The sequence below is a fragment of the Psammomys obesus genome, unplaced genomic scaffold, assembly GCF_907164565.1.
Source record: "Psammomys obesus unplaced genomic scaffold, mPsaObe1.curated_primary_1811, whole genome shotgun sequence".
In the NCBI taxonomy this organism is placed as follows: Eukaryota; Metazoa; Chordata; class Mammalia; order Rodentia; family Muridae; genus Psammomys; species Psammomys obesus.
The window spans coordinates 1,315,031-1,331,816 of record NW_026594143.1 but is presented as its reverse complement, the minus strand read 5'-3'; the positions used below and the strand labels follow the sequence as shown (position 1 = coordinate 1,331,816).

The window sequence follows — 16,786 nt, the reverse complement described above, 5'->3', positions numbered from 1 at the left end:
GTGTGTAGGCTTTTTGCTATTTCTGTTGTTGTTGAAGTCCAGCTTTATTCCATGGTGATCAGACAGGATACAAGGGATTATTTCAGTCTTCTTGTATCTGTTGAGGCTTGCTTTGTGACCAACTATATGGTCTATTTTGGAGAAGGTTCCATGAGGTGCTGAGAAGAAGGTAAATTCTTTTGTGTTTGGGTGTAAAGTTCTGTAGATGTCTGTGAGGTCCATTTGATTCATGACCTCTGTCAGAGATATTGTTTCTTTGTTTAATTTCTGTTTTGTTGACCTGTCCTTTGTTGAGAGTGGGGTGTTGAAGTCTCCCACTATTAATGTGTGGGGATCTATATGTGGTTTAAATTTTATCAATGTTTCTTTTACAAATGTGGGTGCTCTTGTATTTGGGGCATAGATGTTCAGGATTGTGATGTCTTCCTGGTGGAATTTTCCCTTGATGAGTATGAAGTGTCCTTCCTCATCTCTTTTTATTATTTTTGGTTGGAAGTCTATTTTATCAGATATTAGAATGGCTACTCCTGCTTGTTTCTTGGGTCCATTTGCTTGGAAAGTCATCTTCCAACCTTTTACCCTCAGGTAATGTCTATCTTTGTGTCTTAGGTGTGTTTCTTGTATGCAACAGATTGCTGGGTTTTGTTTACGTATCCATTCTGTTAATCTGTGTCTTTTTACTGGAGAGTTGAGTCCATTGATGTTGAGAGAGATTAATGACCAGTGGCTGTTAGATCCTTTGATTTTGATGTTGGCTGTGTTCATAAGTTTGTGTGCTTGGTTGCTTTTTGTTTTGCTGTAGTAAGGTTAATTATTTCCTGTGTTTTCTTGACAGAAGCTAATTTTCTTGGGTTGTATTTTCCCTTCCAGTGTCTTCTGTAATGCTGGATTTGTGTGTAGGTATTGTTGAAATTTGTTTTTGTCATTGAATATCTTGTTTTCTCCGTCTATGAGGACTGAGAGTTTTGCAGGGTATAGTAGCCTGGGTTGACATCTGTGTTCTCTTAGGGTCTGCATGATATCTGTCCAGGCCCTTCTGGCTTTCATAGTTTCTGTTGAAAAGTCAGGTGTGATTCTAATGGGTTTGCCATTATATGTTACTTGGCCTTTTTCCCTTGCAGCTTTTAGTATTTTTTCTTTGTTCTGTATACTTCCTGTTTTGATTATTATGTGGCGGGAGGATTTTCTTTTCTGGTCAAATTTGTTGGGTGTTCTGTAGGCCTCATTTATCCTTATTGGCTTCTCCTTTAACTTGGGGAAATTTTCTTCAATGATTTTGTTGAAAATATTTTCTGGGCCTTGGAGAAGGGAGTCTTCTTTTTCCTCTATTCCTATTATTCTCAGATTTTGTCTTTTCATATTGTCTTGGATTTCTTGGACGGTCTGTGTCAGGAATTTTTTGGATTTCACATTTTCTTTGACAGATACATCGATTTCTTCCATTGTATCTTCTACACCTGAGATTCTTTCTTCCATTTCTTGTATTCTGTTGGTTATGCTTACCTCTGTAGTTCCTGTTTTCTTCCCTAAATTCTTCCTCTCCATTATTTCCTCCATTTGTGTTTTCTTTAATTTTTCTAGTTCTATCTTCAGGTCTTGAGTTGTTTTGTTTACTTCCTTCACCTGTCTGCTTGTATTTTCCTCTTTTTCTTTTAGTTCCTTCAACTCTGTTTCTTTGATTTCTTTCAGTGATTTAATTATTTCTTCTCTGAAGGCCACAAGCTGTTTGGCTGCATCTTCCCGTATTTCTTCACGGATGGCCCTAATTTGCTTGTCTTTATCTTCCTCCATTTCTTTACGGATAGCCATGATCTGTTTGGTTTTATCTTCCTCTAATTCTTTACGTATTTTATTTGTCTCCTCTATTATCTTCTTCATCAACATAGATGTAAGGTCCTCTTCTTGATTTTCTATTATGCTGCATTGTTCAGGGCTGTTCGCCCCTGGATGGCTGGGTTCTGGAGATGCCATATTGCTCTGTCTTTTGTTGGTTGAGCCTTTACGCTGACCTCTACCCATTGGGCTGATTTAGGTTTTGGCTGTTAGTTTCTGTGCTTCCTGGAGTCCTGAGGTAGGGAGTATCCCCTTGGCCGGAAGATGATTTTTCCTGAAGGAGTCCTTCTCTGCTTTTTGGTTATGGTCACTGTATGGCCAGTGTTTCTCCGGAGATGCCACTGCTCACCTCAGGTTTATAGCCCTGAGTAGTAGCTGTGGTCTATGTTAGGCAGGGGGGGATCTCCTCTTACCCATAAAATTTCTCAAGACAGCTGCCCCACTGCTGGGTTTCTTGTTATAAATTTAGTGTGCTGCTGCTCACTAAATTTCCATGTACAGTCCTCTTGAAGAAACTGCTGATTCCCTAGGTATGGGGTTTTCTCCCAACAGGGAAACTCAGTCTGTTATCCTGGGGCGCACAGTTCTGTCTGAGAAAGTGGGAGGTGCACTCAGCAAGTCTCTGGGCCAAAGGCTGATTGCTCTGCTCTGGACCTGGAGAATGTGCACCTAGGTTGATTTGGCACCTGGGGGCACTGTTCTGGTCTGGAGGCTGGGTGCCTCACTCTGGACCAGAAGCTGTGTGTCTCTGTCTGGGATGGCGGCTGTAGGCACCACTCTGGTCCAGATGCTGTGGGTGCAGCCCCCCTGAAGGATCAGGGATTCCTACAGTTTTGGCAGTCCAGCCAGGGACAACTGGCCGATCCCTGGCACAGTATCTGAGGGCTGCTGTAATGGCTCTTCGATTCCTGCAGGTCCAAGGATGCAGCTGTGTGTCCCAGTGCCCCAGGGGAACGCAACAATGGCGGCAGAGCACAGCGCTTCTGCCTGCACTAGAGTCTGCGTGAGTCCAGGAAGTGTTTTGGTGCTGGGTGTCCTAAGCGTTAGAGCTGCTGACCCCCTCCACTGGGGGTTTCCTCCTGCCAGAGACACGCAGTCTGGTGCCCTGGTGCCCTGGTGCCCACAGTTCTATCTGAGGCGGCGAATCAGGCGCGCAGGCAGGGCGCTGTGCAGGCAGGCGCCTTTGTCCCTCCCGGCTCTGGGTCCGGGCTGGCTCCTGGGGCACCCGCGGAACCCGAGTCTTTTCCAGGGGATGTCTGGGTAACCTGGGGTCGGTCCCAATTGTTTCCTGCTCCGTGGGGTTATCTCTCGACTGGGAGATCCAGTCTATGGTGTTGTGGGCCCACAGTTCAGTCTGGGACCGTGACCAGATCGCGCTGGCGGGTAGCTCTGGGCTGGCGACCAAGCGCCTGGCGGAACGGGGATCTCTTCCGCGGTTTAGCCGGGTGAGTTAAAGCTGATCGAATCCCCCACCGTGGGGTATCCTCTCACCTGAGAAACACAACCACTTGTGTTTTATGGCCGCGAGTTCTGATTGCTGGTCACTGTGCCAATCCTGCTGTGCTGCTCCTCAGAATGAGAGTCCTCCCCGCGCTGCCATCTTGCCCCGCCCTCTCATCCTTGTTTCTTAAAGACAGAATAGAGAGAGCTCTGTCCTGATCTCTCACTGCCTTAATGCCCAGTTAGATGTACCAAGTGCCCTGTTGTGAGCTTACACTCCTTTGCTTAGCATGCTGATTTCTGTTCCAAACTTCATCTGTATTTCAGTAGACAGTCTTCCTATTTCAGGGATGTTAATTCAATTCCAAATTTTCCTTCCCCTTTGGCACTTCTCTCTTTCCTCTAGACATATTTTTTTTAAGTTTTTTTTTTCCAAGCAGGTCATTTCTGCTTCATTTTAAGTTGAACTTATTCCATCTTACAGCATCAGATAATGTGCTCATATAAGACAGAAGACCACTTCAGATATCTGCAGTTCTCGAGTGTCAGTACTAGGCATGCTGTTACTGATTTTTGAAACAAGCTTTGTAACTGACATTACAAGGTCCTCTTGCCTCAGACATTGAAGTGTTATTAGTGAAAGGCTCTCACATGTTTACATGTCCAATTTAAAAAGCACACAGAGACCAACTATTAATTATAAGTTATTTAATAGAATTTAGGTTTGGTGTACAACATATTTAAGTAAAGAAAGCTAAATTTTTAAAGAAGGAGTGTATTATGTTTTCTTTGCAGGTCAAGTCTGGATTCTTCCATGAAAGTGATTCCAAAGCTGTTGCTAAATCCATTAGGGACCGTGTGACACTGATAAAAAAGATAAGGGAAAAGAAGCCTGCTGGACTCTTGGAGGATCGCAGGGAATCCCAGTGCAAGCATGTGGGGATTGTATTTCCTCAGCAGCCAACTGCGACTTTACCACCTGCTCCTGGTCCACACACTGCAGCTGAATGTGAAGAAACAGAAGTTGATCAACATGTTCGACAGCAGCTTCTACAAGGAAAACCACAGCAGCAGCTCTCCTCTGTTAGAGGTAAGACAACTACTGTAAAGACAGTAATGTCTTTAAATAGAATATGTATAGTTTTCTTGTCTTTATATAGCATATGGGTACTTTTCAGAGTTTTCAATTATCTATAATTTTATTAAGCCTTTAAAATTTTTTGAAATAGAGCTGGGTGATGGTGACATACACCTTTAATCTCAGCACTTGAGAGGCAGAGGCAGGCGGATCTGAGTTTGAGACCAGCCTGGTCTACAGAGTGAGTTCCAGGACAGCCAAGTTACACAGAGGAACCCTGTCTCAAAAAACAAAACAAAACAAAAATAAAAATTTTGAAATAGACCAGACAGTTTCCTTATATTAAAATCAAGAAAATTGGGTTAGGAATTTGTTCCAGTTGAGATTACTATCCTAGGCTTGAATCCCCTCTATCATATAAACTGGGCTTGGTTGTACTTAGCTATAATTCCATCATTTGGAAATTGGAGGCAGGAGAATTGGAAGTTCATGGTCATCCTCAGCTAGTTTAAGGCCAGTGTGGAATACATGATAGTCATTTCAAAATAAATTTAAGGAATTGCTTAAGTGACTTGCCCAATATTATAGTTGCAGAAAGATTATAGTATAGCAACTACTGCAGTTCAGAGAAATGATATTAATATTATTTATAATAGTCTAGCATAAGCCCATGAAGAAAATTTAGAACTAAAGATACAGTTTATTTCTTTTAAGAAGGAGTTTTCTAGATGTTAAGGGCCTTGGTGTTTTAGACTGGAATGAAAATATAAGTCCTCTAGGGTTTTTGGGTTTTGTTTTTGTGTTGTTTGTTTTTTGTTTGCTATACTACATTGTCTTTAAAAAAAAACACACAGGGTGGGATTGGGAGGGAAAGAGAGAGGAGCCTAAGCTGGGATACAAAGTAAATAAACTGTAATTAATATAAAAAATAAAAACTTAATTAAAACACACACACACAGAAGGAAGGTGTAGTGCTGCAGGCCTTAAATCTTAGCACCCTGGAGGCAAAGGCAAGCAAATCTCTGTGGTTTAGAGACCAGCCTGTATATAGATAGGTAGGTAGGTAGGTAGGTAGATAGATAGATAGATAGATAGATAGATAGATAGATAGATAGATAGATATAGGTAGATAGTGAGTCCCAGGTCACCTAGTACTACATAAGGAGACTGTCAAAACAATAGCAACCACAAATTAATGAAACAAATAAAATATAAATAAATAAAATAGAAACACACAGCATTTGCAAAGCTATAGCCAATTGTTCTACAAAGGAAATAAGTTTTCCAACCCATTTTCTAGGAATTATGGAACATGAGACTTATATTTTACATAAGTCATAGCAATAAGTATACACTTGTTAGGATACACATGAAATGACTGGCAAATGAAGTTAGTTGATCTTTTTCCCTCCTCATTCTTTTTGTTTTGGAGATGATATTGCTTTATAGCTCAGACTGTACCCTCAAACTCACGATCCTCTTGCCTGTGCCTTCTATGTACTGGGATTAGGGTATATGCCACTGTGCCTAGCTGCACCTTCTTCCTTTATTCCATTTTCCTTCCTTGCCTTCCCTTTTTCCTTCTACTCTCTTTTTCCTACCACCTTCCCTCTTGTTCTCTCTCTCACCATGATTGGGGTAGTACCAAGGCCTTGTGCATTGTAATCTACCATGAAACTACATCTTCAGATCCTGGAATTACTTTTATGTGATTTTTTTTCAACAAAGGGTCTCAATTATGTAGCTCTGGCTTTCCTGAAACCCACTGTATAGACCAGGCTGACCTTGAACTTACAGAGATCTACCTGTCTCTGCCTCCCAAGTGCTGGGGTTAAAGGCATGTGCCACCATGTCTGGGCTTATGTTTTATTTTACTTTTGCTTTATAAAGAAAAAATTGAGACTCTGGAAGGTGTGCAGGGTAACATCTGCCTATAATCTCAGCGCTCTTGAAGGCTGAGGCAGGAGGGTCAGGAATTTGATGCCCTGGAGAGGTAACTCAGTAATTGCCTTGCACAAGGACATAGATTTCCAAAAAGGAAAAAAAAAAAAAGGCAAGTGGTGCCTAAGGACCGATATCCAGCGTTGTACACCTGTCAACTGTGCACCCACATTTGAGCATTTTTTTTTCTCTCTCTCCCTCCCTTCCTTCTTCCCTTTCCTTCGTTCCTTCTCCCTCTCCTCTTTTTTTCCTTTTCCCTCTCCCTCTCCCCCAGTTTGAGGCTACTCTCAGAAAACAAAAGAAACAAAACAAGAAAAAGAGATCATTTTAAGGATGGAAACATAGTAACAGAGTGTGAACTTATCAGGTCTGAGGCCTGTGTTTGATCCTTGACATTCTAAGAAAAAGAAACTGTTGCTTACATCACAATGTCAACGTTCAGTTTCACCTTTTGGCTCTTGGGTTTTGAGACAGGCCTTTCTATGTAGCCCGCCCAGTCCTTGAACTCGCTTATAACCCAGGTTGGCCTCTAACTTTTGATCTTTTAGCTTTATCTCTTCAGTGTTGGTATTCGTTCTTTTGAAAAGTATTAATTATTAAGTATGAATATTTTATTTGAAACTCTATGTCATAATAGAAAAAATTTAAAGAAATGTTTAACTGTTATTTATATAATTTGAACATTGTGCTTCATGTTTTCCCTTCTACCCTTTGCTCATTTTCTTTATTAAAGGTGACACTTCATCCGAGGCAGCAGCTGGATCGGTTCTACATTCAGATATTTCAAGTCATCCCACTGTAGCCTCTTCTTCAAACCAGACAACGAGCTCTCAGGTAATTTATAGTATCCTACAAGCTGACATAAGTGTTCCAGGACAAATACATTCTTCTCACCAATTGGTAGGACATTGCCAACAAATTTCAGGAGTGAGGGAATCACTACTATATTTTTATGTATCAGTGTATATACAACTGTTACAACTATATATATATACAGTATATACAACAGTAAATATTGTATATACTTATACTGATTTTTATATATAAATATATATTTATGTATATATGTGTTTATGTATATATAAATATATGTGTATATATATATATATATATATATGCTTGCCTATGTATATTACTCTATAAATTGGAGAGTTTATTTATTTTCCTCTATTTACCAGTTGCACGAGCAGCCAAAGCTGACTCAGTCCCCAGTTTTGCCTGTGGTTCAAGGTCAGTCCTCTGTTATGCCCATATATGCCACTGGACTTGCAGTTGTTTCACAGTCCCAAATTTCTCCATTAACTATCCAGAAGGTCTCACAGATAAAGGTAAGACACATTTCTTCTTTTTTTTTTTTTGTTTTGTTTTGTTTTGTTTTTTGTTTTCTGAGACAGGGTGTGCAGTTTTAGCTGTCCTGGGATTCACTCTGCAGGCCAGGCTGGCCCTGAACTCAGAGACTGCCCTGCCTCTGTCTCCCAAGTGCTAGGATTAAAGGTATGTGCTACCACTGCCCAGCAAATGAGACACATTTTTAAAAGTATTTTTAATTTAAGATTTACATTTTAATTTAATTTTATTTGTATGAGTGTTTTGCCTATATGTGTGTCTACGTGCTACATTCCTGGTACCTATAGATGAGGTGGTGTCAGATCTCCTGCATCTGGACTTAAAGTTGGTTGTGAGCTGCTGTGTGCATGCTAGGAATTGTACTCAGGTCTTCTGGAAGAGCACCTATTGCTCCTAACCACTGAGCCATCTCTCCGACCTCCATAAGGCACATACTGTAGAGGCTGTTATTAATTTAAACATATTTCCCATTGTCTATGTTTTTCTGACAAGTAACAATTCTCTTTTATCAGTTAGCCATAGATTTAGGTAAAGGCCACTCAAAGTTCAAAGTTATTCATGCTTCCTCATACCCAACATATTTTTTTCTGAGGATACATCTAATATTGTGCAAGTAGACTCTAGGATTACTACATCTATAATTGACAAGAATAGAAACTAACTGCACCCAAAGGTTTATTCAGGACTCTTGTTTCTTTTTCTTGGCAAACCAGTCTTTTCTTTGTATTGAATCTTTCTAGGTTAGCTAGATGATGGAGAGATATCTGTTGCAATTAATTAAAAATAGTATTTCATAGACTTTCCTAATTTTTAATACATTCATCTAAATTCTTGCTTCGTTTTTAAGATTGTCTTTATTTTCTATAGGAGAAATTTTAACTTTCAAATGTACAAAAGCAATATTATTTATTTCTAACAGTGAGTAAGCTATCTTTGTGTGAATTCATGTATCCGTACTGTAGTCTGGTTGCCTGTGTCATGGACTCTGGACATAGTAGGACTTTTGTCTGTCATTATTTATTTTCTTTACTCCACTCCACTCCATGCATGTATGTGCACTTCCTCTCTGGGAGTAAGATTCTCTGAAGTCTTCGGTATTCTCTAGTTAGCATGTGGTGCATTTGTTTCTTTTTAGAGGTTGGCCTATAGTTGGTTCCAGTTTATCAATAAACTTTTAATGACTACTAATACTATCTTCTGAGAAAATACAGTAAGATAAGATATAATTCTTAGCCTCAAAGAGTTCATAATATTGTAAAAGAAAGCAGATGTACACTTGAAAATGACAGAAGAATTTAAAATATGCTGGGGGTAATCTTGTTCTTTAGATACAGTTGAGCATTTGTTTAGTATTTGTAAGTGATATTATATACATCTACAATTGAGCTCACATTGTGGTTTAATTCATTTTTTTTAAGCCTATTCTGTATGCTGAGCATAATTAACTTTAACCTAGGTTCAAATGCACAAGTATAGTTATGTGTTTAAAATGTATTAATATTTTTAAAGTTTTGGAGATTTTTATTTGCATATTTAAAATTAATACTCTAGCTGAATGTAATAGCACATGCTTAGAATCTCAGCACTTGGAAGATTGAGCAGGATCACATGTTCAGGTCGAGCCTGGGCTGCATAGCAAATTCTAGGCCAGCCTGGCATTATATTGCAAGACCCTGTTTGTAAAATAATAAAGAAATTAATATCACCCATTAGCCTGTTATCCTTCCATCTAGAGATAACTGTTTATGTTTGAGACTATAGCCTTTAGAATTGTCATTATATATATATATATAATAAATATAAATATATATAAAATTATATATATATATATATATATATACACACACACACACACACACACACACACACACACACATTCATAATTTAAATTACAGATACAGGGGCTGGACAGATGGCTCAGAGTTAGAGTATGTCTTGTTCTTCTAGAAAAGAGACCTGAATTTGGCTCCTAGTACCCATATAGGTAGCTCATAACTGCCTGTATCTCCAACTCCAGGAGACTCCATGTGTATACTGATGTATACACATAAATAAATATAAAAAAGAATAATAGGCACTAATTTATATTTCACGCTTATTTTGTAGCCTGTATATTTTATTCATTACATAAAAGCAACTGTCTTAGTTACTGTTCTGTTTCTGTGAAGAGACATCATGGCTAAGGCAACTTTTAAAAGAAAGTATTTAATTAGGGCTTGCTTACATACAGTTTCAGAGGATTAGTCCGTTATTATCATAGTGAGGAGTGTGGCAGTAGGCAGGCATAGTGCTAGAGTAGTAGCTGAGATAGAGAGGCAGAGAGAAAGAGACACAGACAGACAGAGTAGACCTGGTATGGGCTTATAAAACCCCAGTGCCCAATCCCAGTGACACCTTCCCCAGCAATACCACACCTCTTAATTTTCTAAAAAGTCTACCAACTGGGCACCAAACATTCAGATATGTGAGCCAGTAGGGTCTACTCCCATTCAAACCATCACAGCAACAGTTTGGGTCTTTTATAAACAAGTAGTCAAACTCTGGGAATGATTACCATCAACCTATATTTATTTCTGTCAACTTTCTCCTGTATTTTTGAGAGAGTACTTATGTTCATATTAGTTATGATATTAAAAACCCTTTTATTTTTCTCTTGGAGCATGTGCACAGATTATGTGAAAGTGTCAGATACAGTTACTCTTTGTCTTTACCAGGGTTTAAATGATTTATGTGATAAGTGCAATAAATGAGAAGCCATGAGCTATTGCTAGGACTGTTCTAGATCTTTCATTCATTCATCTAGCATTTACTCAGTGTTAAGAGTTTTGTAGAATGAATGCCTAATGCTAGTACCTACAACTTTTTAGATTACTTGGTGAAAATTTTATCATATAGCATTTCTTGAGTTTGTTTGGAATAGTCCCAATAAAATGGGCAAGGCATATGCATTTATAATTTGAATTTTTCTTACCCTAGCACCAGGAACTACAGCTGGTTCTTAGAGGAGATGGACCAACTTCAGCCACCCCATGAGTTTAGACCTGTTAGTTATTGGAATTTTGCAACCAACCCTTTCTACAGTTAACTTCTCAGACATTGCCTGCTTCACAGATGACTTTGCAACACCCAGCAGTTGATCTTCAACTTGAGTTTGGCCCTAGAAATGGGAATAAGGCTTTAGACAAAGTACTATTTGCCAATAAGACTTCTTATTTCTTCCCACTTAATCATCTGCAAACTTTGTTAAATCATTCTAATGTGAGCAGCACACAGAACGCTGCTGACAAAACTTGTTTCCCTTCTAATTCCATTGGGAGGCATTTAGAAAAGATGTAGTCAGTATCACAACCATATCCAGTGGTACATATACATCAGGAATGTATAACTCCAGGTTTTTCACCGCCACAATGCCAGATGCATTTAAAGGATTCTTTTTTCCAAGCCTCTATTCAGCAGCAGCCTTGATTTTCACAATCAAATATGGAAGCACCACAAGAGAATCTTCACCAAGATTGTATTTTGCAAGGTTCTGAAGCTTTTTCATATCATCAGCAGCCAAAGGGTGTCTGAAAGTATGATTTAGTCCTGGGAATGGCCATCTTAACTCTGTTCAAAACATTTATTCAGAACCATCTACAGAAACACCACTTTTCCCACTGAAGGCTCCCGAGCAACTGCCTTGTGTGTTAAAACCTCAGGAACAAACTGATTTCTTAGCACAGCAAACCTATACAGTCCAGGCTTCTACACAGCCTGTTTATTCACTGCCAGCCTTGAGCATCTACTTTATATTGTACAACTGGTTATTGGTGTCATGGTATATTCCATACAAACTTCTTATCCAGTCATATATGATCCTATGGGGGTTATTCTCATTCAAACCATCACAGTACGTATGTGTGCTCCTAAACAGATAAATGCAACCTGCTCAGTCCATATGATGTTACATGTATATATACATTTTCAGGGTTGACCATTGGTTTTAGGAATGTTTGTCTCAAGTGAGGACAATTTTATCTATTCTCTACATTCTGTAGTTGCCTATGGACCTTTGTCTAGGGTTGAAGCCTCATGAATTTTTCTCCTGTCCACTTTGCCATGTCTGTTGTTGTTGTCCTTGTTCAGCTCATGTTTTTAGGCTGGTAAGACTTTATGGCTGTAGTTTCTGATATTGCTAGGAAATAAAATCTCATAACAAACTTCCTGATCCTCTGGCTGTTACAGTCTTTCTGTCCCTCCTCTACCAAGACTCCTGAACCTAGGTACCCCATTGTGACTGGGCTCCAAAACTTTGCATTTTGATTGGTAGTTGGCTAGGTTTCCAGTACCAGGCATGATTTTTCTCCAGTAAGCCATAAGTCCAATTAGAGAGCTCTTGCTTATCACTAAATATGCATGTCATTTTTTGTACCCTTAAAAATACCATACCTTGCTGGTTCTTGTAGTTCAAAAGTGTTATCATAGCCAGGTAGAACTTTTGGTTGCTTCCCTCCTTTGGAAATTTGCATGGTGCCTTCTAGTACCCTACGAAGGCAAGTCCTCAGGAAGGAGGCTTTCATATCAATTCCAACTCTGGCTTCTAGGCTCTGTGTCTAAGGTGCCTGGCATCTTCAGCAATAGGGACTTAACTTCAACCTCTAGGGGCAACCAAGGGCAACAGCAATAGCCTGAGATGTGTTAGGTTTCTCTTGGACAGCCCTAGCCAACCATCAAAAGAGGGTTTTTCATGTGGTCTTAAGGTTTTTATTAGATAGTTTGTAGCTCTTGCAGGAGAGCATTGTCAATCCAGATGAGAAAATTTCATTTAAACCATGTATGTGTATGTTTGTACAGACTTACAGGTTTTATATGTATTTTTAGGTGGATAGTTGATAGTATAATTCATAATGACTTTTAGACATCCTTACTGCTATTTACCCTCCTTCCTATAATTATCTCCATTCAGTTCACTAGTTAAAGGTCCCCAACATTTATTTTTCCCATTTCCCCATTTAGATTACTTGTATCCTATTTGTCTCTTCTGTTATTGCTCATAATCCTGTCCCTCACATACACAATGCTGTCTTTTTACTTTCCTGGTTTCTGCAGTTACTCCAGGTTATGTTATTTTTTATCCTTTTTGTTTATATGTTGTTTTATTTATTACAATTTATTCACTTTGTATCCCAGATGTAGCCCCCTCCCTCCTCTATTCCCCATCCCACCCTCCTTTCCTCTTCTTCCCTTGCCCCTCCCCCAGTCTACTGATAGGGGAAGTCCTCCTCCCCTTCTGTCTGACCCTAGCCTATCAGGTCACATCAGGACTGGCTGCACTGTCTTTCTCTGAGGAATGGATAGAAAATTTGTGGTAAATTTACACACTGGAATGCTACTCAGCAATTAAAACCAGGAAACCATGAAATTTGCAGGCAAATGGTGGGAAGTGGAAAAAATCATCTTGAGTGAGGTATCCCAGAAGCAAAAAGACACACAGTATATACTCACTTATAAGTGATTATTAGACATATAATATAGGATAAACATACTAAAATCTGTACACTTAAAAGAAGCTAAGCAAGTAAAAGGACCCTGGGTAAGATGCTCAGTCCTCATTCAGAAAGGCAAACAGTATAGACATCAGAAGAGGGGAAACACAGAGAATAGGACAGGAGCCTACCACATGGGTTATATTCTTCTATCTAAGGATTTGGAGCTGGAAACCTTGGATGAGAAGAGTGCATGTAATGTTTGTCTTTCTGGGCCTAAATTGCCCTACTCTTCTGCATTCTATCAATTTGTATGCAAACTCATGATTTCATGTTTCTTTACAGCTGAATAGTGTATTTATGCCACATTTTCATTATCTCTTAATCAGATGAAGAACATTTAGGTTTTTTTCCATTGTCTGGCTATTGTGACTAGAACTTCAGTGGACGTGGCTGAGAAAGTGTCTGTGGAGTAATATTGAATCCTTTGAGCATATGTCAAGGAGTGGTATAGCTCGGTCAAGTAGTGGATTTATTTTTAGCTTTTTGAGGATTCACCACATTGATTTCCAAAGTGTTTAGATCAGTGTGCAATCTCTTTGACAGTGAATAAGTGTTTCTTAGCCCCACAACCTCTCCAACATTTGTTGTTGGTTGTTTTATTGACCTTAAGATGAAATCTCAAAGTTGTTTTGTTTTGCATTTAATTACTAGGGTCCGTAAGTGTTTTTAAAAGATAATTCTTACCCACTTTTATTTCTTCTTTTGAGAACTCTCTGTTTAGATCACAAGCCCATTCTTTGAATGGTCAGTTCCTTTCTTTCTTTGTGGCATGCTAGGGACCTGACACAGGGCCTCACATATACCCTACCACTGAGCTACCTCCCCACTCCAACATTATTCTAAAAGCATTACGTGTTTTTCCCTCATGTCAGTCCTAGGAGTCTTATTATTATTATTATTTTACAAGTAATGAAGGTAATAATCAGAGAGGCTAAGTAATGTCCCTGTACCATAAAAGATAGTCTGCATCTAAACCTGGATTACCTGGCTTCAGAGACTGTGAACACAATCATTAATACTGTACTGCCCCTTTGTTAGATAATTATTCTCCTTTACCAGAATTAAAGTAATGTTAGTAAGTCAACTTGTGAAATATATTTAATTAGTTAAAGGAAAGAATAGAAAATCTGTTTGTTTTGTTTTGTTTTCTTTTATTTTGTTTTTGTTTGTTTGTTTTGCTCATCTCTGCTTTGGAGGCATCTAAAAATCTGAATTAATTGAGTTAATAAGATCTTTTGTGGTCCTTTGGTGAAAGGTGTATTGTGCTATGAGTTATTTTTGAGTGATGCTGTATTACTATTCCAAACAGCTTATAGTTACTTCTGGTATTATATGTTTTATAAAATTCTCTCTTTTCATAAGGACGTAAGTAATAATGAATTCCAGTATGTATACACTGAGTCCAAACAAGAGTTGGCAAAGCTGTACCTTTGCAGTAGTTGTTTCTTTACAAAGGATATAGTGTTCTAGGATTGAGTTCTTTGAAGTAAATGGATTTACAAAGCATTTTCAATCAGGATATCCCTCTGTGGACAGATTTCATGTGTTTTGTATTTCCCTTCTATAATTAAGATAGTCCCTGGCAATTTATTTGGAATTCTTCAGAGATATAGAACAGGTATTAACACCCTTATATCTACCACTTAAATTTTATCATTAATTATTGTTATAAATGTTGGATCACAAACCTACTTTGATAATCAGGTTGAACTTGAAGGCAGTAGCTTTCCCACTTGATACAGACTTTTTTGTTTGTTTTATTGCTATCTTACTTTCCTGATGCATACCTTAGCATAGGTATCCTTAACGAGGACTCAATATTTGTTTTTGTTTACATTCACATACAGTAAAAGGCACAGATCATAATTCAGTAAAATATGACAAATGCTAAGCAACCAAAAGCCTATATGCAACCAAAGCTATTGTCAGGATGGATGAAGTTCATGTATTGATAAACTTTCTGTAAAAACCACGACAGTGGTATAGAGTTTATATGCTGCAACTATTGAGTTGTGCTGTTGTATATACAAAAATACTCATAGGTAAATTTTAAGTATACTGGCATGACTGTGTTCTAGTAAAATGTAGTTTTTTGAAGTTTTTGACTAGTATGAATAAGACAGCTCTGAACATTCTTCTATAAACCAGCATATGCTGGTGAGGATGTGTAGCAAGGGGAACACTTGTCCATGTTTTACATTTGAATAATAAAATTTTTACATGTCAACTGTATTTCAGTAAATTGAGGAAAATTAGGTATTAATTTCCGCAGTATTTTATAGTTTTTATAGTTTCTATCATACAGATTATTAATTTCCTTAAAATTTTAAATAAATTATTGTTTCATTTTTAACATGTATGTGTGTGTGTGAGAGAGAGAACAGGAGAGAGAATATGAGCGTATAGATGTGCCACTGTGTGTGTATATATGTGAGTGTAGTATAGTCAGAGTGTACCACAGTGTATATGTGTGTAGGTGAAAGGGTAACTTTATAGGCTTGTGGGTTCCAGGGACAGAAAGAGGTAATATTGTTAGGCTTATGCAAAAACACTCTTACCTGCTGAGCCATCTTCCTGTTTCTTTTTACCTTTCTTTCTTGCGTTACTATCCCTTCTCTCTTCACTCTCCCCCAGGTTAGGCAAATATTCTACTACTGAGCCACATATCAATCTTTTAAAATATTTTAAATTATTTATTTATTGCTCATTTGTTTGTGATAGTAGAGATTAAATCTAGGGCTATACATATACTAAGTAGGCTAGCATTTTCTCACTGAGCTCATTGAGCTACATCTCCAGCCTTAAGTTAAAACGTTTTGTCTGTTGAGTGTGGGCAGACACATCACCTTCCACTGTGTTTGAAATGCAGTCTCTTTTCTGTTGGTCACTGCTATGTAAGCCACACTAGCTGGACTAGGAGTTTCTGGAAATACTCCTGTTTAGACCTACTGTCTTGCCATAGATTGCAGTTACACTTATACTGCTATACCCAACTTTAGATGGGTTTGTGGATTTGAATTCAGTTCCCCATACTTGTGGAGCAAATACTTTACCCAGTGAGCTATCTTCTCAACCCCATACTTTTATTTTTTAAGATAAGAATTCACTAAGTTGCCCAGGCTAGCTTTGAACCCAGCCTTGAACCTGTGATCCTTTTTTCTTTGCTTCCTGAATAGCTTATATTAAAAGCCTATTCCACCATGCCTGGCTTTTATGTTATTTTAAGACAGGATCTCTCTTGGTTTCTCATGCTGACTTTGAGTGTGTGTGTGTGTTTCTTTGTTTATTTATTTATTTTCTTGAGACAGGGTTTCTGTGTGTTGCCTTGGCTGTCCTGGACCAGGCTGGGCTTGAATTTACAGAGATCCTCTGGACTGCAGGCCTGGCTGCCAGGGTAGAATGTTGTCTCTAAAATATTATATATTATTTTAATGGATGACTCTACATTTTACATATCTGAGTTCTGTATTTATTTGAACACATGAGGAATTATGATTGTTGGTTTTTTTTTTATTATCATACCTTGCTACGGTTTCATTTCCTGAAATCAGTGGAATGATTTCTTTATTCTTTGAGTTCTAATCCCCTAATAACCTTTTGGGTGTTGAGGTTGAACTTG

The 16,786-nt window shown here is 38.4% G+C and overlaps 1 protein-coding gene across 6 annotated transcripts in view; it reads left to right on the top strand.

Annotated features, from left to right (window-relative positions):
* The window catches only part of Wnk3 (WNK lysine deficient protein kinase 3), a 134,577-nt gene that overhangs the window by 63,143 nt on the left and 54,648 nt on the right, over nucleotides 1-16,786 (top strand). For 5 of the 6 annotated variants that reach the window (XM_055617935.1, XM_055617936.1, XM_055617934.1 and 2 more), the window contains exons 9-11: nucleotides 4,069-4,363; nucleotides 7,026-7,126; nucleotides 7,471-7,620. In XM_055617935.1, coding sequence (XP_055473910.1) covers nucleotides 4,069-4,363; nucleotides 7,026-7,126; nucleotides 7,471-7,620 — 546 coding nt within the window. The remainder of the gene's footprint in view (nucleotides 1-4,068; nucleotides 4,364-7,025; nucleotides 7,127-7,470; nucleotides 7,621-16,786) is intronic. The other variant, XM_055617938.1, reaches the window with a different exon arrangement.